The sequence below is a fragment of the Dromiciops gliroides genome, chromosome X, assembly GCF_019393635.1.
Source record: "Dromiciops gliroides isolate mDroGli1 chromosome X, mDroGli1.pri, whole genome shotgun sequence".
NCBI lineage: Eukaryota > Metazoa > Chordata > Mammalia > Microbiotheria > Microbiotheriidae > Dromiciops > Dromiciops gliroides.
Genome location: NC_057867.1, coordinates 3362542 through 3384849, shown reverse-complemented (window position 1 = coordinate 3384849; position 22308 = coordinate 3362542). Strand labels below are relative to the sequence as shown.

General features: G+C 42.1%; 1 protein-coding gene across 1 annotated transcript in view; it reads right to left on the bottom strand.

Moving 5' to 3' along the window:
- Nucleotides 1-3594: 3594 nt before the first annotated feature.
- Nucleotides 3595-22308, bottom strand: part of OGT (O-linked N-acetylglucosamine (GlcNAc) transferase) — a 36204-nt gene continuing 17490 nt past the window's right edge. Inside the window, exons 6-22 of the mRNA XM_043974475.1 lie at nucleotides 18410-18489; nucleotides 16964-17159; nucleotides 16520-16660; nucleotides 15348-15448; nucleotides 14967-15120; nucleotides 14744-14845; nucleotides 14467-14646; nucleotides 13910-14068; nucleotides 11959-12048; nucleotides 11142-11267; nucleotides 10611-10781; nucleotides 10365-10481; nucleotides 10082-10249; nucleotides 8278-8430; nucleotides 7214-7466; nucleotides 6911-7034; nucleotides 3595-5821 (exon numbers count right to left, since the gene is read on the bottom strand). Coding sequence (XP_043830410.1) covers nucleotides 5647-5821; nucleotides 6911-7034; nucleotides 7214-7466; nucleotides 8278-8430; nucleotides 10082-10249; nucleotides 10365-10481; nucleotides 10611-10781; nucleotides 11142-11267; nucleotides 11959-12048; nucleotides 13910-14068; nucleotides 14467-14646; nucleotides 14744-14845; nucleotides 14967-15120; nucleotides 15348-15448; nucleotides 16520-16660; nucleotides 16964-17159; nucleotides 18410-18489 — 2490 coding nt within the window. The 3' untranslated portion in view covers nucleotides 3595-5646. The remainder of the gene's footprint in view (nucleotides 5822-6910; nucleotides 7035-7213; nucleotides 7467-8277; nucleotides 8431-10081; nucleotides 10250-10364; nucleotides 10482-10610; nucleotides 10782-11141; nucleotides 11268-11958; nucleotides 12049-13909; nucleotides 14069-14466; nucleotides 14647-14743; nucleotides 14846-14966; nucleotides 15121-15347; nucleotides 15449-16519; nucleotides 16661-16963; nucleotides 17160-18409; nucleotides 18490-22308) is intronic.

Here is a 22308-nt window from a genome sequence, read left to right as displayed (position 1 = left end):
AAGCGGCAGGAATGGGTGAGGGGGACCCTCCCAGGAATAAGCCTCTTTAGAGCGCTTTAAAGGTCAGGCCGAGTCCCCTCCAGGCACCCGGGGAGAAAATCCACAGAGAAAGGCCGTGGTTAGTTACTAAAAGCGAAAGTGAAACTGAAGGCAACCGAAAGTGGAAAGAGACAGCCCGGAAAAAAAGATCAGTTCGAATAATACCTTGGCTGATACTACTAATACTCGACATGCACATTTCAAGTAACCCTTCCGGTAGTTGGTCACTTCCTCGGTCGGTTAAGAAAATGGGCAGCCCACCATAAGAAATCATAGCGATAGCGCTGGGAGTACAGTTGCTTCATTTTGCAGATGAAGAAACAGCCCAAGTAGATTGATTGACTTTGCAGTGTTTCCAAACTCAAAAGAATTCAGTAAAATGCTTTCTAAACCTTACAGCTTATTTTCCTATTATGGTAGATGCGTGGGTGCTTCCAATGAGTACTCTTTTCCACTAGCACTGTTGCTGTCCCCCCCAAAAGCACCTTTATTTTTAGATTCTACCATCTGCTTGTACAGTTACCAATATAAAATTCCATTTAACGTCTGGGGTAGTGAGCTTCCCGAGCTCCATTTTCCTAGACTGATTGCCTCATCGTTAAGGTGGTAAGCAGGTTCCAAAAGGACGTCTCGGCAGGGCAAAATACCTGTATTTGTTGGGGTGCTGCGCCTTTGTTCTGGGGACATTTGGGCTCCTTAAAGGCAGAAAAACCATTTGTGTGTGAAACGCTGATCAAGTGAGCTTGAGAAGAAACAAAACTCAAAACGCTAGTCTCTCAAAAAAATAAAGACTAAAAGACTTGACCAGAGGTGAACGTGGCCTCCAGGCATTGTCCAACCAGCTCGTTTAAACTGGACTTCAGTTTTGAAGGACAAACTATAAATCACAGTTCGAACTATAGGGAAATTGGTACATAGTCTCTTCCAGCTGCTAGAATGGTGCTTTTGGCCTTTTTCCGAGCTGAGGTACGACTAAGATCACTGCTAAGGAATAGGTCCTAACTTGAGGCATTGGCAGCCAGAAACAATTAGATGAAAACAAATGGGTGCAGAAGTCAGAAGCACCTAGGGATAGAAGCCATGGGCCAAGAGAGAAACTGCTCACAAAGAGAACTAAGAAGCAGGCTTTGCTGATGCTGTTGCTGCCTTCACTCCCCCCCTCTACTGCCTAAAGGACGAGGAATTCAAAAGCAAGGCTTTGCAGCAGTTTGGGAGAACACACAACCCCTTCCCTAAGGGTGGCAGCGTGTTAAGAATAAATGGCCCAAAAGCAGAGTTGCCTAGCAGGAAAGCTGTGAGGATCTGATCAGATAAAGAAGTAATGAGGGACACTCAGTGCAGACTGAGCTCTTAAGAGCTGGAAGTTAAGGTCTTTAGAGTGCCTCAGGGATGGATTTCTTTTTACTCAGCCTACTCCGCTCCACCCCACTCCCCCCAACACAGGTATGAAGTGTGATGTTTCAATTCTTTCCACTTTTCCTTTCTCAATTAGTAACTTTTTAAGAGTTAATGATGCAAAAATAAACTTTTTTTTTAAAAAAAGTTAGTCATTGTGGGAGCACTCAGAAAGCAACTTATTAGATTGAGATTTCCTCAAGGGCAAGGGCTGTCTTTTGCCCCGTTTTGTAGCTCCAGAACTTAGCACAGGGCTTTGTGCATTTTGTTCAGTTGTGTCTGACTCTTGGCAAAGATACTGGTCATTTTACAGATGACAACTGAGGCAAATGGGGTGAACTGACTTGCCCAGGAATTACACGGCTACTAAGTGTCTAAGACCAGATTTTAACTCAGGAAGATGAGCCCAGCACTCAATACACTGTGCCACCTAGGTACCCAGACTTTGGGCATAGTAAGAACTTAATGTTTATTGACTGTTTAGTCAGAGTATATCTCCTTCATTACCCCCAAGACATGTTGTAGCAGCAAAGTAACAGCTATAGCTAGTACCCAAAGAAATACCACCCCCCCACCAACCCTGATCAAATGAGAATTGGGATGTGGACCACACAATGGCAATGCACTACATATGTACTTAGGTAAACCTAAAAACAATAGCATACCATTGGATTACAGGTAGATAATTTTTTGGCCACTTCAACTCTAAAACTGTCTACACTAAAGCCAGTAAATAGATTCTATAATTCTAAATTTCTAAAATCTACACCATTCTAATAGCTTTGGGGTTGTTTTTGTTCTGGGGGAGAGGGTCACCCTAACCCTACACTCCAGACAAGCAAGGTGGGAATGGTCTAGCATTAACTACATAAACTCCCACTTTACCATCAGCTAACGCTGCTTTTGGACTTCATCATACCTCACCACCACCGCCTTCTCCCCCACCTTTTTTCACCTTCCTTTTACGTGTTGCCTTCCCCCTGATTGGAAGCTCTTTAAGAGCAGAGACTGTTGGGGTTTTTTTTTTAGCACAGTCATATCAGCTACTTAATAAAAATTGTAGATTTCCGGGTAGCTAGGTGGGGCAGTGGATAGAACACCAGCCCTGGATTCAGGAGGACCTGAGTTCAAATCTGGCCTCAGACATTTGATACTTACTGGCTATGTGACCCTGGGCAAGTCGCTTAACCCCAATTGCCTCACCAAAAAAAAAAAAAATTTGTATATTTCCTCAGTCTTTAGCAGGAAAACATTACTAGGCTTTGACCTACAAAGCCAAGAGAAAAAATTATCTTTGTGGGGCAGCTAGGTGGTGCAGTGGATAAAGCACCAGCCTTGGATTCAGGAGGACCTGAGTTCAAATCCAGCTTCAAACACTTGACATTTACTAGCTTTGTGACCTGGGGCAAGTCATTGCCCCACAAAAACAAACAAAAAACAAAAGAAAACCAGAAAAAGAAAAGAAAAAACTAAAAGCAAGTGGCACAGTGGAGACTACTGGTTTTGGCATCAAGGAGACCTGAATTCAAATCTACCCTCAGAGGCTTACCAGCTTTGTGGCCCTGGACAAGTCACTTCTCTCTGAATGCCTGTTTCCTTATCCAATGAGCACCAACCACACAGTTTTAAGGCTCAAATGACAATAAGGTTTGTAAAGCCCTTTACAAATAATGTGCTATATAAACATTAGCTACTATCCTCCTCTTCTTCCTCCTCCTCCTCCCTACCATCACCATCACCACAGCTGGAATCAAGGTAAATGAGGATCAAATTGACAGTGGGCTAAAAACCTTTCTCCACAGGACAGCCAGAGCAGGAGACAGGATAGCTGCGTCATACTTTAAAAGCAAAACAAAAAGGGGCAGCTAGGTGGCGCATTGGATAGAGCACCGGCCCTGGAGTCAGGAGGACCTGAGTTCAAATCTGACCTCAGACACTTAACACTTACTAGCTGTGTGACCCTGGGCAAGTCACTTAACCCCAACTGCCTCACTAAAAAAAAAAAAAACCAAAAGACCCGTGGCAGAGTCAAGAAGCCCCACACCACCCCCTGCTGCTGTTATCCAGACTAACATCATACTCTAAAACAATAAATCATTTCTGAAACTGTACACAGCTAGCATTTAACATACAACACAGGACATTCACTTTGAACTTCAGAGGAAAATGTTTCTGTTTATTGTTTAAAGACTGCAAGACAATATTTGTATTTCTGTAGCACAATTTAAATATTTTACTGTTTTTGATAAAGCAGAATACAATAGAAAAGACAATTAGTTTCCAGTAATACCTATGTTTCTATTCAGAATTAAGTCTTCGTCAGACACGTTACCTGGAAACAAAAACCTGTTTGTTACATTAAGCAAAGCTTCAACCACAGCAGATACTTTCCACACCAGGAAAAAAAATTCCTCCAATGCAGGAGTGATGTGCTATGTGAAATGGCTGGAGCTCACAGCCTCCAGGGCATCAGAAAGGTACAGTTTTGATTCTAATCCATTTTCGGCAATCTGTGAACTGAAAACATCATTCATGGAAATGCTCTGACATCCTTTACTGGTTGAAAAGGTGAAAAATAAATTAAGGAGTTCTCCAACTGCTGAAAGAAGCAGTTCATACTTAAGGAATTCTGCTTCCAGAATTCAATCTGAGGGTACCTGCTCAGATTTTGATCAATGGTAAAAGTCTGTCAGAAGCCGAAAGCAGCTGACAGTGACTTAGCAAGAATTTGTCAGCTAGGAACCAGTCAAAGCATCAGCTGCTGCTAAGTAGGTGAAGCAAACCCAAGGCCTTGGCCACAAATGGTCACCTACAAGCAGCACTGCTAGCAGACAAATACTTCTTACCAAGCAGCACTAAGAACAGAGACACACTCATATGTTGGCTTCTTTTCAACTTAAAGCCCTTTGCTGAAATTCTGGACTACTTCTATTCCTGTGGTTTCACAGAAGACGCTCCAGCACCAGCAGGGCTGAGGTCTGATAAATCAAGTAGCAATGCAGTCAAGCCACTATTGAGGCAAAGTCTGTACATCGCATACTTGAAGGTCCAGATGGAAAGATCATTTGGATGCAATGCCGTTTGGACGCATTCTGCAGTAGGCCTGCAGAGCTTCTCAAATGACACCATTTCTGAATGAAATCGACTTAATGTACTGGAGGCAATCATGACTTACTGAATGAAATGACTGAATACTTACCTGGGCTTTCATTTCTGCTAAAAGAAATAGGAAGAACAAGGAAAATTTCAAGAGAAATCCAAAGCATCAAAATGGAGCCAAAAGGTTGAGCACACTATCACTTTCTGACAACAGTAAACGCTGAGGGGGGGGGGGGTGTAAAACTTGGAAAACAAAAATTATTTATTCTCTGCAACAGTGCCATGACTGTGCTTTTACATAATTAATAATCACTTCTGAAAAATTGGCATTTGGCACCAGTGTGTTTCAAATAAACACTTTGGGAACATGTGTGAAATCCTAAGGCTGGTTTTCCTGCCAATTAGGCGAGTTTGAGGAGGGGTGGGGGTTTTTGTTTTTTGTTTTTTGAAATAAAAACCAAGAAGTGGAGGAAGACTGGGGGGACAAAACAAAAATACAGAACAAAAAGTCATCATTAAAACCAACAGCACAAATCAACAGGTCAGACACTACAAGGCTGACATAGACTCAAGTGGTTTATAAAACCTATAAAAAGCCTACACCAGCAAATCTGTGGCTCAAAAGCTGAAATGTCACTGATGGAAGAGTAAGGAACAACATTTTAGCTGGAAACCAAATCCTGGGAAGAGAACCACACACGCCAATGGGAATACCTGAAATTCAACATTTTTAAAAGCTCCAATCCCCAATATAATAAGGAAAAACTAATTCATAGAAGATTCAATCAATCCATAGAATTGCAAGTGGCTGGGCAATCTCTCTCTCCCCTACCAAGCATCCCATTCAATCACGTCTTCCATACCTACACAACACCTGTGTGCACTGCTGAACTCTATGCAGATTCCTTGTGGAACAGCAGTTCCCCATCTCTACTGTCTCTCCCTACTGTGCAGGAAGTAGGTCTTGCTGTGCTATTTTATTACCATTGTGTATGTCAAATGGTATAGAGCAGATATGTAGAAATGTAGGGGTCTCTAGTTCCCTTTCCCTTTGCAAACAGAGGCTTCAGAGGCTCATGTCTCGGGATAATTCTCCTATGTGTACAGAATCTTTTATGCCGAATCTGTGGCCTCAACCGGCTTAATCATGTGGTCCGGTTTGTTTCCAGCTGCATAGTGATCCCACATTTGAAGGTAAAGACGTTCTAGTTCCATTGTGTACTGTTTGGTGTTGAAAAGAGGGCTGGATATTCTCTGCTTCCAGACTTTGCCACGGATTTTCTTCAGGCTGGGTGAAAGAGAGGAGAGAAAGAGAGAGATGGAGAAAGAGATAATAAAATCAAAACCAATAAAAAACCCCAATTAGGCCTTAGAACTAAGGTACACTTTTAAAATCAAATCCCTGAGCATCGGTTTCTTTCTCATTTCATACAGTTCTCTTCTCTGGTCTGTCTCCTATAGCCTCATTGTTGAAAAGGGTCAGGGACCTTCATTCAGTGATAGCACTTAAAATCCTGACACCCTTCCCCCTAAGCACTTGAAATATGATTTATTTACAAAAAGTATACAAGGGGCAGCTAGGTGGCGCAGTGGATAAAGCACCGGCCCTGGATTCAGGAGTCCCTGAGTTCAAATCCAGCCTCGGACACTTGACACTAGCTGTGTGACCCTGGGCAAGTCACTTAACCCCCATTGCCCGCAAAAAAAACCCAAAACCAAAACCAAACAAACAAACAAAAATGGGGGGGGGGGGCAAGTCACTTAACCCCAATTGCCTCACTAAAAAAAAAAAAAAAAGTGTACAGGGGGCAGCTAGGTGGTGCAGTGGATAGAGCACCGGCCCTGAAGTCAGGAGTACCTGAGTTCAAATCCGGCCTCAGACACTTAACACTTACTAGCTGTGTGACCCTAGACAAGTCACTTAACCCCAATTGCCTCACTAAAAAAAAAAAAAAAAGTGTACAGGGGGCAGCTAGATGGCGGAGTGGATAGAGTACCAGCCCTGGAGCCAGGAGTACCTGAGTTCAAAGTCAGCCTCAGACACTTAACACTTACTAGCTGTGTGACCCTGGGCAAGTCACTTAACCCCAATTGCCTCACTTAAAAAAAAAAAGTGTACAGCCAAGACACCATGCATGTTCTTTCTTTATTTCACCCAACTTCTTTCTATCTTGTAAATGTTTGGAGGAAAAAGAAAGACCTCTGTCAATTAGAATGTAGAGGACAGCAGCAGGTCAAGTCATACTGAAAACAAACCTGGCATTCACATTTTTCGGACACATGTTAAACAGGTTAAGAATAATGCCAAACCTTTGCAAAGGTCTCTTTAAATTCTTTATTTCCTCCCTCCACTTTAGCCAGGAAAAAAATTACTTACTATTCTAGATCAGTCCCCAGTTTCACAGCAATATCTTCATACTCTTGCCTGTTTTTTGCAATAAGCTCAAGACAACCAAGGCAAGTGAGCTGGGAGGCAGCAACTCGAGAAGCAAGAGTCTCTCCTGTAATTGGAAGGGTAACACTTTAGGTTTCTTACAGAAAGTCTCCTATTTAAGTAGGACTTGGAAGATGAATCATCCTTAACGGACAGCAGGCCATCTTAAGAAATTAGACTCACTTGCCTTCAAAGTTCTCCCTAAGACCCGCCCCGCAACAAAGCCAAACAGAGCAGGAGGCTTACCTGGCATAGTCACCATGGGGGTCCCTGCCCACAGCACGTCCATGCCAGTGGTGTGCCCATTACAGAGTGGGGTGTCTAGGCAAACATCAGCTAGCTGACCTCGCCTCACATGCTCCTCTTTGGGAGCAACTGGAGAAAAGATGATCCGATTCTGGGGGAGGCCCATGTTCTGTGCATACTGCTGAATGTTGGGTTCTCCTACAGCTGGGAAACGCAACAGCCACAGCACACTATTGGGAACCCGCTTGAGAATCTGTAAACCAGGAGAAGAAAAGTAACCTTTGCTTTACTGCTTCATCCCCAAGAAGCACCATTTTCTGCCATCTTCACTTTCTCCTAAGAAGGGATAAGGAAAAGGGCAGTTTTCCATTTGAAACACCACTGGGAAACCACTGGATGACAATGAACATCATTTCCTTCTAGGCTGGTAGAAGGTCATTCAATTTGATCTGGCTTCTTTTCTTCTCCTGAACAGCCCCTTCTTTCCTCCTCCCACCAAAGGAAGCAAAACTCTGCCTCTTCTCAACTGTTTCAGAAATGCTTTAAGGGATTTTTGTCAGGGGACAACTTAAGGCAGTCTGGAGGTTGTCAATGTTAATAGCAATTTTCCCAAAAGAAGCACACAACAGAGGGCCAGCTGGGTAGCACTGCAGTGGATAAAGCACTGGCCATGGAGCCAGCCTCAGACATTTGACACTTACTAGCTGTGTGACCCTGGGCAAGTCACTTTAACCCTCATTGCCTCACAAAAAATAAAAAAATTTTTAAAAATAATAATTTTTTTAAAAAAGCACACACATACTTCCCATTTCAAACTTTAGAAACAAACTTAAGCAGGCAAAGGCTTCATTTCATCAGATTCTACTCTATGCAATCTGCCTCCCACTCCTGTACTCAAAACACACAACCACAGTAACCCTAAAAATTATTCCAGAGTCTATATATTGTCTAGAAAAAGCAAAAAGCCCCCAGACTATATTAACTAAACTGTTAGTCCTGCAACAGAGAAGAACAGCCTGACTGTGTGACAAAGTGAACAGAACAAAGCAGCCGCAGATACTCACATTTGCCCACATCTGCAATGTGGAGGGGTCAATTTTATACAGCTGGTTAAAGTTACAGTACACAATGGCATCCTCGGGTAACCCATACTGAGATCGAGTGGTAACAATAATGGTCCGGGGAACCTCCTCTCCTGTGGCAGCCTTGTTGTTGATCTGCAACAAAAACAAACACAGCCACTAAAGTTCCTATTTCACAAAATGATGAAACTTTTTTCCACAAAATTATAGATTCAAAGGCTATAACCTGGTCATCACTCAGAGAGACTTGGAAAGACAGCTAAACTGGATGCTGAGAAGTCCTGAGTTCGAGTACTGCTTCTGACCCACCCTGGCTATGTGACCCTGGGCAAGTGCCTTAGACAATCCCTAAGAATAAATTATACAGGGGCAGCTGGTGGCACAGTGGATAGAACACCGGCCTTGTATTCAGGAGGACCTGAGTTCAAATCTGGCCTCAGACCCTTGACACATACTAGCTGTGTGACCCTGGGCAAGTCACTTAACCCCCATTGCCTCACCAAAAAAAAAAAAAAAAAAGAATAAATTATACAGCATGTGCTAGCCTGCACAGGAACAACACACACACACAGGGGCCTATCCCTCCATCTAGTCATCAGGTGAACAGTCAACTCCATTGATATCAAACCAAGAAGTCACTAAATGGAAAGCTAATTAAAACTGAAACATGTGGGGCAGCTAGGTGGCACAGTGGATAAAGCACCGGCCCTGAATTCAGGAGTACCTGAGTTCAAATCCAGCCTCAGACACTTGACACTAGCTGTGTGACCCTGGGCAAGTCACTTAACCCCCATTGCCCCACAAATAATAATAATAATAATAAAAACTGAAACATGCAATAATGTTACTTCTTGATATGGTTGTGGGGAAAAAACAAAAGTTTCAAGAAATAAAAGTTTTGCCAGGACCAAAATCCCTGTTGCTTTTGTGCTGTTTGGGGATTTTTGAGAACTAGTAGTACACTGTCAGAAGATAAACAGCACAGCAGGTGCACAGAAGACCATAAGACCATGAACAGGGAGGGAAGAGACTCATGCAAGAGAGGGCAAGGCCATCTGGGAAAGAATTAACATTTCCATGAACAAAAAAGACTGGGTAGTCCCAGGGGTCCTTCCACAAGAAACAGACCATGACCAAAAATGCCCAACTGAATAGCACACACTTGGTACACTTCCCTCCAGGAAGAAGGGAGACAGAAGCGAATTACCAGAATCCTCCAAGAGCTAAGGGGGCATCTATCTCATCACTGCTAGAAGGAGCAACCTGAGAAAAGGAATGAAAATCAAGGCTCCCACCTTTCCGACTTGGCCACTGCTTACAGGGTAAAGCCAAAACTATCATGAGGCCTTTAAGGTCTCAATGCCCCTAATCAACTTCAAACCTCAAAAGTACATTCCTATTCCAGTCCAGCCAGTCTGTCTAACCCATTCTCCAAACTCCATGCCTTTTGTTTTGCCCATCCTGAAATTTCTTCTACCTCAATCTGCCTTATCTTTTGAGCTCCAGTTAAAGTCCTTCCTCTTCCTTTAATGGGGGTGGGGGGAGGGGGGGTGAATTTGCTGCCAAGATGCTGCATTGTTTCACACCTCTGGTCTGGCTCACCCATTCTCCTAACCTACTCTTGCATGACACTGCTACACCAGTCTCACGTGTATGTTTTGACTCCTGAGTGCCACTTTTGTGGCAATCTTCTGAGTGGCCAACACTTCCACACATCTGCTCCAAGTGGAAGGCATAATTTGAGTAAATTTACAAGAAAAACCAGCAGTGACCTGCCGGGCCTCACCTGAGTAGTCGCCAGTCCATTGCTAATATTGAATCCATTGATTGTTATTTGAATTTGTCCTCTGTTAATCATTTCAATCACAGCTTCTGCAATAGTATTCATGGGAATAACTGGCATACTGAGAGCTGAGTTGCTGTCTGCATTGTCTCCTCCATCAGGGCACTTCATCTAATAAATAATGATCATAACAATGAGGAGCTAGCTCACCAATGATAGCTCTTTAAGGTTCACAGAACATATTTCTCAGAACAAGTTAATACCCTAAATAGGTAGACTCTCTCACCTTAACAATTTTGACATCTGGTAGACTATCAAGAAATGCCTTGAGGTCAATGCCATTCAGAACGATCCGGTTGTCATAAATGTGTCCATTGGATTTGAAATCAATCACTGCTTTTTTCTGGGGGGGAGGGGGGGTGGAAGAAGGAGGTTTCATTAAGGGAAATGCACAAGAGCATTTCTTTCAGTTTTGCCCAAACCGAAAGAAAAGACTAGATCTGCATTTCCCAAACCCGTGTTCTCTACAAACCTTCAGGTGAGGAAACATGTTGGCATGATCACCAATAAAGAAAGTGTTGGGCATATAAGCCAATTTCTCTGAGTACTGCTCAGCAACCTCAGCTGGAGAAGTTTCCTGATCTGTGATAATATAATCCATAAAAAGTGCACCACTAGTCCCAGGGTATCCCAGCCACATTGCCTACAAAAATCCAATCAAAACAATTACTTGTTAAAAGCAAGAAATCTTCATGCAAAATGCCAAAAAGGTCCCAATAATATGAACACACTAAACCAAGAATTCACTTATTTAGTAAGAAGACACAGACTAAAAACAACTTTAAAGGCTCCTGCCCCACTCACTCCCTTGGAGAACACAATGGCCAGAGTAGTGTTTGTTTTTTAAGTAAGTTCATGGTCCCTGCACACAGAGATCTGTGGCTTTTAGCCAAAATACTCTATCTAATTGATCTGGAATAGCAAGTGCTAGAGGGCAGGTGTTCTGACATCATCTTCACAGAATCTGAACACTTCCTGGGCAGTGCTCAACATTTAACACTACCTGAATAGGAGCTGGCCTCAGAGCAAAGAGCTCGTTGCGTGCACCCTTGGTATAGCCATTCATATTCACAAGGATGTGGATCCCATCTTGATGAATCCTATCTGCTGCTTTCCCATTACATGGAATCTAAGGAGGGAAAAAGTCTGTTCAGCATATCAGGTAGAGAATGTTGTTTTACAAAGTATAAAATGCAAAGAATTCAGTTTCTCATGAAGGCCTGTTAACATTGGAGACCCACTAGCCAAGAAATTGGTGGGAAAACTTCCCATGAATCTGCTATACCTTGAAAAGCACCACAAAACATGGCACGAGAAGGGTTCATAGAGGCCACCCCTGTCAACGTCATTGATTCCCACTGCCCACATCTAAGAAGGTCAGAGTGAACAACAGATTCCAGCAAAAAGGAAAAACCAAATTTCCATCATGAGCAATTCAGTCCTTAACTTCCCACACACTTGTCCCAACCACACTCTGTGGTTGGGAGCAATAGAAAAACTAAAAACAGGGCAGGGGAGAAGGAGGCCAGGAGAGAAGTAAAAAATCACAATGGATGTGGGTCCTTAGGTGTTCCACTCATTACTCCCCCAAAGCACCATTCTATTACACTGGTGTTATGGTGTGGGTTTTTTTGATTCTCTCGATATGGGAAAATAGCTGCTCAAGTACAAGTAAAACCAATCTTGCCCCCATGGTTATTAAGAATTAGAAAGATTGGGCAAGATCAAAAGCCAGTTTCCATCTGCACTTTTTATTGTTATTTAATACCACATGCAGACATACAAATGAAACTTTGCCTGAGACTATCAGAAAGGCTCACCTGAGAAAGATCAATGAAATGATTTGCTTCTGCCATCACCTTCACACGAAAGTTTGTGCCATCATCTGGACTAAGGGCATAACAGAACACCTGGAAATCAAGCACAATGTTAGCAGTGCCCTAAAAAAGCAGACACAACTCAGACTCATGTTGCTTCAAAAACATTTTGTTCAGTCATTTCAGTCATGTCTGACTCTTCATGACCCCATCTGGGGTTTTCTTGGCAAAGATACTGAAGTGATTTGCCATTTCCTTCTCCAGTTCATTTTACAGATTAAGAAACTGAGGCAAATGGGGTTAAATGACTTGCCCAGGATCACTCAGGAAGTTTCTGAGGCCAGATTTGAACTCAGGTCTTCCTGACTCTACCTACTTCACCACCCAGCTGCCAGTTTGAACACATAGTTCCTAGGTGTAAATACGTCTCAACCAAATGATCTGAAAGGGGATTCAGGCAAGGGTTCTGGGTTCCACTTCCGAACTGCATCAGCAGACCATCTTAAAAACTTGAGCCAATCCAATAGAATCAGAATCTCAAAGTTGGGAGATAAAGGAGTCAACTAGTCTAATGTACACAATCAAGAATCATGCCCAACAAACTTTCTTCCAAGACCTCACATGTGTTGGGGAGTAGGGGTGGGGGGGGACTGACACTACCAACCACCCTGAGACAGGCCCATTCCACCATTCCACCTCTGGATAGCTCAAACTGTAATGAAGTGTTCCCATACAACAAACCCAAGTTTGCTCCACACACAGACCCCCTCGACTGATCACCATCCTGATTGTCCTGTTCCCAATATACTACAGCCTATAAAATGTTCTTCCTGAAAATGTGTTACCAGGAATTGAACACAATATATTCCTTGTGTGTTCTGAGCAGGAAAGAGTGTGGGTAGGGCAGGACAGTAGAAGGCATTCCTCTCTCACTGCAACCTATCCTTTTGTGACTTCCATTTTCATACTAACTCATTCTTTATCTCCTACCCCCACTTCCCCCAACATTCTCCCTCCTTTACTCTGACTACTGACCTCCCCTAAGTCCCAACTCAAATCCCACTTTCTAGAGAAAGCCTTTCCCCATCCTGGTTAATTCCAGTGCCTTCCCTCTGTCAGTTATTTCCTGTTTCTCCTGTCCATAGCTTGCTTCCTATATATGTTTGCATGTTGTCTCCCCCATTAGATTGTGAGCACCTTGAGAGCAAAGACTGTCTTTGCCTCTTTCTGTATCCCCAGTGCTTAGCACAATGCCTAAACACCTTATCATGTGTTTAAATACTTATTGAATGAATGCTTCCATTTCACTAAAATCCCCACATGTATTGGAAAACCTGCTGTCTGTCCACAGGTCCTTCTCTTTAGCACTCTTATACTTGGGCTCCATGAGACTTTACATATATATCTAACAAGTTTCACCTTAGATTCAACCCAGAGTTGTAACTTATCAAGATCTTTCTGGATCCCGACTCAAGTAACACAGTAAATCCAGACATTATCTCTAAATAATCAAATAATTGAAGAGAAAACTGTTGCCCTGAGCAAGAACCCAAAACATTCCTGAATTTCTTCTAGTTACCACTTTCTCTTTTCTGGTAAGAAAACGCCCACAAGTCCTGTGAGCAAAGAAATAAGGAAGTGAGGGGCAGAAAAGAAATGCCAGTTACTCAAGTTATTTTAGCAAACTTGAAATCCTCACTCAGCTGAGGTACGTTTCGACTTCTGGCATCCGTGGTACTGCCCTAGACCACATGTCCCTAGATCTGGCTTTCATTAATAAGTCCCCCACTGAAAAGTTGAGACCAGAATTCAAGCAACTTGTTTCAAGTCAAACCCAGGTCACTGACTATAAATCCATGCTGCCTCACCTCTATCAATGGATCCTAGTTTATGTCCCTGACAAAACCCACTTCTGTGGCTGCCACATAGGAAGCACTTCATGCTCGATGCTTACCTCAAATTTATCCGAGTTATGCATCCCTGGAATAGACTGCATGAGATGGGAAGTTGGATGGTTTCCAAAGTCCGAACTCACATACCCTACACGAAGTCGTCCTTCACTGACTTTCAAGTCTTTTGGATGCTCATATGGTGGCTTGTGGAGGACATTAATCTAACAAAGAAATCCAATACACATTAGTCAAGTCTAAAAAATCCCTACTTCACATATACAAGTCAAAACACCAAGTCTTCCTACTTTATTTATAGAGCAAATTCAGTGCAACCCGGAAACCCTAAATCTATGCAATGTGCCTTACACGATAATCCACCCGAGAGCCATGAAGCAACTCCAGTAGCTTTGAGACTACTCTGAAACGACACCCACACCTCTGTCACCTCTGCAAAAAAGGGTTTGACCCACTCTGCCCCAACCCTTGAAAGTAACCATTCAACAAAACCATTTCAGCATCCGAGCGAGAATTACTAATATGCCTGAAGTGGTTCATAAAGGACCATAAAAGAGCAGTCAACAGGAACAAATGAAGTTCAGACCCATTAAAAAGACCCCACCTTGTCCAAGCAGAGGTTCCCATGCCTCTCAGCAATAGCCTTCCTAAAGCCATGAGAAAGAGGATATAGCATGCTGTGATGAGGATGCACAGAAGGTAGCCTATTCTTCTCCAGCTGGTCAGCTACAATACTAACTAATTTCTTCATCCGTTCATCGTAGTCAGTCCAGTCACAGACAATCTAAAAAGGTTTAAAAAAAAAAAGTTAATTCAATAACCTTAAACACAGGATTTAACTTTTGATAAATGAGTCATCAGGCCAGTCTCACAGGCCTTACCTGCAGGCAATGGGCCAAGTTACAGTAAGCATCAGGAAAGTCAGGTTTTAGTTTCAGAGCAGTTCGGTAAGAAGCAATTGCTTCTGGAATGTTACCTGAATCCTATGAGTGGAAGGAAAAAAATATGAGGGCTCCAAAAAATGAAAGAAGAAAGAGAAAAAGAGACAGAGACAGGCAAAAAGAGGGAGAGAAAAAGAAATCAAGAGAAAAATTATCCTGTTACCTTGTGAATAGAGGCCAGATTGCTGTGTGCATCAGCAAAGGCTGGGTTAATCTGGATGGCCCGGGTGTAACACTGCAAGGCCCCCTGAACATCCTGCATCTCCTTCAAAGTGTTTCCCATGTTGGAATAAGCATCGGCAAAGGTAGGACTGATCCTGAGTTAGAGAATCAAAATCATCCCTTTTCTTTTTAAAGAACTGAAAATCTTTCATTTCCAATGAACATTTTCACATGTTCAATTGCCTCTGTCTTCCTGCTAAAAGCCACTTGAGCATTTTGTGCTGGCCCAAACCCGTATGTTTGCAGTTTGCAGACTGAAATGTTTCCCATGCTTTAGGCTTTACTGTGGCGCTTACCAGAATTCTAGGCTCTAAGTCCTTACCTAATTGCCTCCTTATAATGCATCAGGGCTTCCTGCAGTTTCCCCTGCTGTTGTAACACACTTGCTAAATTTGAATGGGCAGCAGCAAACTCTGGGAACACCTAGAAAAAGTCATCAGAAATGGCTGAGATTGGGTTTGTGTTCGCACTATTTTCACTAATCACCAACATCTTCCCCCCATGCCATCCCCAGCCATTCCTCCAACATAGAGGACCCCCAGTTCCCAACTTCTCCAAGGGTTCCCCTCCTGTCTGTTGGCCACATTGATCCCCCAGGTCACAAACTGCTCATCTAATACCATCTTGGGAATTCTCTCATTCTTTTTTTTTTTTTAAGTGAGGCAATTGGGGTTAAGTGACTTGCCCAGGGTCACACAGCTAGTAAGTGTCAAGTGTCTGAGGCCGGATCCGAACCCAGGTACTCTCGACTCCAGGGCCGTTGCTCTATCCACTGCGCCACCTAGCTGCCCCGAATTCTCTCATTCTTACTCAATTCTATCAGTGTATCTTGTCCCTCCACTAAAAGGGGCTCCTTGAGGATCATATCCTTGTTCTTCTCCCACACAGGACCCAGCACAGTTATTATAAACCAGGAGACACTCAAAACCGAAAATACCTTCTCAAAACTATCTACTCTCCTAGGAGTGGCAGCTAGGGAGCACCACGATCAATAAACTTTGGATCCAGGGGCAGCTAGGTGGTGCAGTGGATAAAGCACCAGCCCTGGATTCAAGAGTACCTGAGTTCAAATCCGGCCTCAGACACTTGACACTTACTAGCTGTGTGAACCTAGACAAGTCACTTAACCACCATTGCCCCGCCAAAAACAAAAACAAAAAAACACCTTTGGACCCGAAGTCCAAGAAGAACAGAATTTAAATTTGACCCCAGACCCTTACTAGCTGTGTGACCCTCAGCTTCTTCATCTGTAAAATGATAAGAGTCAAAAGCAATCCTAACCCTTCCGACTCTAACCTGAAACTCGTTTCTAACCCTAACCCTAAAAATGAGAACATTTAGAGCACCTACCTCCTAGGGTTATTATGAGGATGAAATAGGGCTCTGTAAACCTTCAAGTGCTATAGAAATGCTAGCTAGCTCAGATCACTCAACTATACTCAAGCTGCCAAGCTCCATTATCATATATGATATAACCCGCCGCCATCAACATACTTCAAGTGCTTTACGATACAGGCGAACTGCTTCTTCTATATTCCCCTGTTCTCGTTTAATGTTGGCCAAGTTATTTAGAGAGTCTGCATGGGTGGGACAAAGACGGAGAGCTGTATTATAACAATCCTCTGCCTCAGCAACCTAGAAAATGAAATAGAGATTATTCAGAAGCCAACAAATCTCAGAGTCACTGTTGTCTGGAGAATCAGTTTCTTTCCAAATGTCCTACCATCACTCCCATCATTCCAACCATCCCTTTGCCCCACCCATGTGAAAAAAACAGTACCTGGTATATAATAAATACAGGGCATTCCCTAGTCCCCTACCAAATACAAACTGAATCTTGCTTTCTACCTTTACCTCCAAGTCACTACTAATGAAAAAGCGTGCTGCTTTTGGGGGCCTACCAGCTTACTAAGAAAGAAAGAAAAGAATCTTCCTTACACTGCCCTTCTCTTTCAAAGCGTTGGCTAGGTTGCAGTAAGCATCTGGAAAATGTGGTTGTAGCTCAATAGCACGCCTGTAGGTGTCTATTGCAAGGTCTATGAGGCCTTGTTCATAGTATACACACGCCAAGTTGCCATGCACCACAGCATGATTAGGGCTCAGGCTCAGGGCTCGAAGGTAGGCTGCTACAGCTCTGTAAACATAAAAACACATTTATAACATCCAATAGGTGAAAAAGATGCTTCATTTCATTCTAAAGCAGCAAACTTTGTTCCAGGCAACACACTACAAACACACACACACACACACACACACCAAAAAGATTTTGACCTCAGAAGGAATGTACTTTCCACACACACTCTCCTAACATAAAAAATATTCCACACTCCATATGGGAGACTTGGTCTTTCCTTATTAACAGATAGGAATTAAAAAGGGGAGTACATCTGTGCAAATACCCTCCCGAAAGGTGCCCCCTGTGCTTGGGCACAGTGGCTCACCCTGCTATGTTGCAGTAAGACAAATCTCATCTAAGTTCTCTGCTGGATTGGAGGCAAGTCAATCAATCCTGCCTATTTAACTGTAAGGCACAGGGATTGGGGGCAGGGGAGGCAAGTAGAGTTTGATTTATTTCAACCAACCCCTGTCACATCCTAATTAATAATATCTCAAAGTATAAAAGAACCTCCAAAATGAAGAAATTTCTTTAAAAACTATCTAACTCTTTACACAAGGGAACACACTTATCCATATTAAATCAAAATGAAAAGGCGTGGAGCGGGCTAAATCACTGACCCTGGATTCAGGAAGACCTGAGTTAAAATCCAGCCTCAGACACTTGACACTTACTAGTAGCTTGTGTGACCCTGGGCAAGTCACTTAACCCTCATTGCCCCACCAAAAAAAAAGAAAGAAAGAAAATGAAAAGGCAATTCTTTCATAGCAAAGCATGGCTCCTTAAAAACACAGCATGAAAAAGGGGAAGACATCATGGCAGGTCACTCTTGGATCCCTTAACACTAAGATTTAAGGTATGCATGGTATCAGAATTACCTTAAAACAGAATTGCCCTTCCTCTTTCTTTTTCACTTCTCTGCTTTTCTCTTTTTCATGTTGTGCCCTTGAGCCCATTTGATGTCTATACTACTAGCTCCCGAGCATCTTTTTGAGAGTAAGGACTAGGTTTGGGATTATCACTTTCCTACCATCTTCCAGGCTCCTACCTGAAAGCACTATGTAAACATCAACTAATATCATTGGCTGAGTGAGGAATCACTATATAACAGCCAACAAGAGATCAATGAATGCCATGAAATAACTGGCAAATTCCCCTGGAGAAAAAACAATGATACATGAACTAAAAGACTTGTGAAGTATTAGTAAGAGAGCCCAAAGAAAATCGGGCTATTTCTATAATCATTGTTTCTAACAATGTTCCCATACCTGTCAAATATACGTGCCTCCTTTAGGACATTTCCCAAATTGATGTATGCATCAAGAAAATTGGGGTCAAGTGTCACCGCCTAAAAATAAGAGAGATATTTAGATAATGTACATTGCCCCAGTTTGTAAGAATTAGATAAAATGTTTGCAAGAACTCCTCAAATGTTTCTTTTTTTTTTCTTTTTTTTTTTTGTGAAGCTTAAGGTCTTTTAATTTGTCAAAACAGTTTTCAAGAAATTGGGTGTAACAACACTGGAAAAAATCACTGTCCGAATCAAGTCTTTCTCAAGCTCAAATGATGAGACCAAGGAATGAAGGACTAGGAGCAGTGGCTATCAAACTCTTCATGGCTAACTTCTTCATCCCTGTGTCCTTGTATAGTATTCAGGAAATAGTAATATTAGGATGGAGCTGATAGGTGGTACAGTGTATAAAGCCCAGGACCTGAGTTCAAATGCAATCTAAGAATGTCTGGGTAGGTATATGTGCAAAATGAAGGTGACAATAATAGCACATACTTCATAGGATTGTTGTATGAAACCTTCAAGCATTATGTCCATACTATCTATTATTATTATAAAAGAAAATGGGGGCAGCTAGGTGGCTCAGTGGATAAAGCACTGGCCCTGGATTCAGGAGGACCTGAGTTCAAAGCCAGCCTCAGACACTTGACACTTACTAGCTGTGTGACCCTGGGCAAGTCATTTTTTTTTTTCACTCTTAGAATAGAATTTTATTTTCCAAAATATATGTAAAAACAAATTTTAACATCAATTAAAAAAAAAATTGTTCCAACTTCTCTTCCTCCTCTATTCCCACCCCCACCCACTAGAACTCAAGCATTTCAAAATAAATTATACATGAGTAGTCATGGAAAACATTCCCACATTAGCTAGGTTGTGAGAAAAAAACAGTCAAAAAACTCCCAAAACTTCAGACTGAGGAATTGTCAAAGAGAAAAAGCATTTTTTTTTTAAATGTGTTTCCAGGGGCAGCTAGGTGGTGCAGCGGACAGAGCACCGGCCCTGGAACCAGGAGCACCCGAGCCCAAATCCGGCCCCACACACCCAACACCCACCAGCCACATGACCCTGGGCAAGCCACCCAACCCCAATTGTCTCACCAAAAAAAGAAAAAAAAAAAAAGAAAAGAAAAAAAAATGTGTTTCCATCTATTTCAGATACTATCACTTCTTTCTCTGTAGATGGGTTGCCATTTTCATAGTCCTTCAGTCCTCAAATGTTTCTTGAGTACAAGATAGCACCTTCAATTATGGGCTAAAATTTATAAAATTATTATACTTTCATTTCTTGTATTTTTTTACTACTCAATGAATATGATGAGCAAGAAAACTTAAACCATGGAGTCTACAGTTCTCATTTTAATGAGGAAGAGACCATGGTCCCAAGAAACAAAGTAACTTTTTTTTCCTACTTTATTTCATTCTTTATAATAAGGGATGCAACCATTAATAAGTTCCAAATGACTAATCTTGGAACAGAATTCCTCTCTCAAGAAAGAGATGAATCACAATAAGGGTACACATTTTGTCAGATGCAATATCACAAGATTTTGCTTAACTTTTTTGTCTAGGGTAAGGTACCAAGGGGGAGAGAATTTTTGGAAACAATTACCGTGTAAGGAAAGGACTATCTTTAAAAGCATACAAAAGATAGAAACAAATATCAGAAAAGCTAAACTGTAGCAAAGCAAAGGCTTGGGGATACTAAGGAATACTAAGGGGGGGGAGGCAGGGGAAGGAGATTGCTTTTAAAGATTCAGTGGGTGAAACAAGATGATCAAAGAAGGGCTAAGACTGATGCTTAGGGAGAAAGGGCTTATAATGGGCAGAGAGAAAGTAGGATTGCTTTAAAAAATAAGTAGATTACTAAAAACTACAAGCCAAACTGAGTCCTGGAAAAAATAAATTATTAAAGGAGCTGTCTATAAGGATTCAACCTAACATTTCTTCCTTTGACTAGATTACTAGCTTGGTATATCAGGAGAATGCCACAGACAGATTAAATATAAAATTAAATAAGTCCCTCAGAAAATGCTTACAAACAAGACAAAGGGAAAGGGACATGGGCTAAACAGCAGCACACTTAAGCAAATGTGGTTCAACGACCATACCAAAAAAGTGATCAATAGATCTTTATCAACCTTGATGAGAGTTCTTTAACAGAATGCCTCCCATATCTACCCTTGACCCTCAAACCTGGTTATAGAGGAAGAGGACCCAAGTTCAAATCCTGCCTGATAACACCGTACCCCAAGACATTCACTGTTCAAATCACTGAACATCTCTAGGGCTCCTTTTCCCAGAGGATAGACATGCTACCCACCTCCTGACAAAGACATGAGGAACTTATAACATAGAATGAAACATGTATTTTAATGTTGAGCCAACGTAGGAATTTGTATCGCTCGACTATGTGTGATTGTTACAAAGGTTTTATTTATCTTTTCTCTCAATTTGGGGGTTGGGATGGGGAGCTAGGGATAAAGAGAAAAAAGGATCATTGAAGCAAGTTTTTGTGATGCTTCAGACAGACAGCCAGGAAAGAATCATGGACAAACAAGACTGCTTTGAATTTAACATGATGAACTCATCATATACTTAAAAAGAAAAGTAAGCTGCATAGAAGAGATTTGTAATTCCATGGACCACCCTCTCTTCCTGTTCTATTGTGTATATGACCATTTGAGTTGGTGTTTAAGTTCAGAATTTTTTTAAAAAAGGAAAAAAAATACCATAAAAGAAGGGTTGTATGTACTAAGCGGAAGGTCTCTGAATCTGAGCTTTTAATTGATTGGTCTTATTGTCAAGTTTGTGGAGGATATGAAATCAGGGGCTAAAAACATGTTAGATTTAAAAACAGAAACTAAAATGAGGAGATAAATGGCTTTGGTAAAAAAGAAAAGCCGTTTTACAGGTAACAAGCTGAGGAAAAAAAGGACCAGTTAATGTGTCTTCCAGCATTAACAGAAGCCGAGTTTCAAGAATCTCTCTGGGTACCATCTTAAGGAACACACCAACAGTGTACACACACAAGTGAAGGCAGCCAGAATAGTGAAGATGGAGGGCAGCTAGGTGGTGCAGTGGATAAAGCACCGGCCCTGGAGTCAGGAGTACCTGAGTTCAAATCCGGCCTCAGACACTTGACACTTACTAGCTGTGTGACCCTGGGCAAGTCACTTAACCCCCATTGCCCCACAAAAAAAAACCAAAAACAATCATAACCATCCAAAAAGTGCAATGGGCTATCTGGAGTCATGGGCGCTTGTCCATGACAAAAGAAGTTAAAAGCACGAGGGGATTCTGTTCAAGTTGGTCACATATCAATTAAGCATGTATTTCTTAAGCACTTCCTACTTAAGCTCTTCAGACTGACTTCCCAATAATTCTAACCATCAAACACGAACTGACTTGAAGTGTAGCTATGTAAAGACCCAATTGTCTAATCTAATTTCTAACTAATCCTTTTAGAGTAATCACAAGACTCCCTACAACGGCCTATAAGGGCTTGCATTTCATGTAAGGGAAATTGTAACCATTTTCGACAGCCACTACCCAAAGTTACTGTATTATTCCTTGGTAAAGTCTATATTTAGAGTTGGGAAAATCTGCTACAGTTTTTTTTTTTAAATAACACTTCTGGAGTTACTGTATTACTCCTCACAATGTCCTAAATGAGCTTTTCACTTCAAGTTGGAGAAATTCAAAGTCTGACACTTGGAGGACTGGGCACAGAGGAGAGCATGGAGAACAATCGTAGGAAGTTACAAAGAAGCGTATTTCAGCTGATATCTAGAAGTCTGTCTTGAAATCGGAGCTATCCAAAGTGGATCGGCTCAGGGCAGTGCTTTCCCCCTCCCTGGAGTGCTCGTCATGTCAG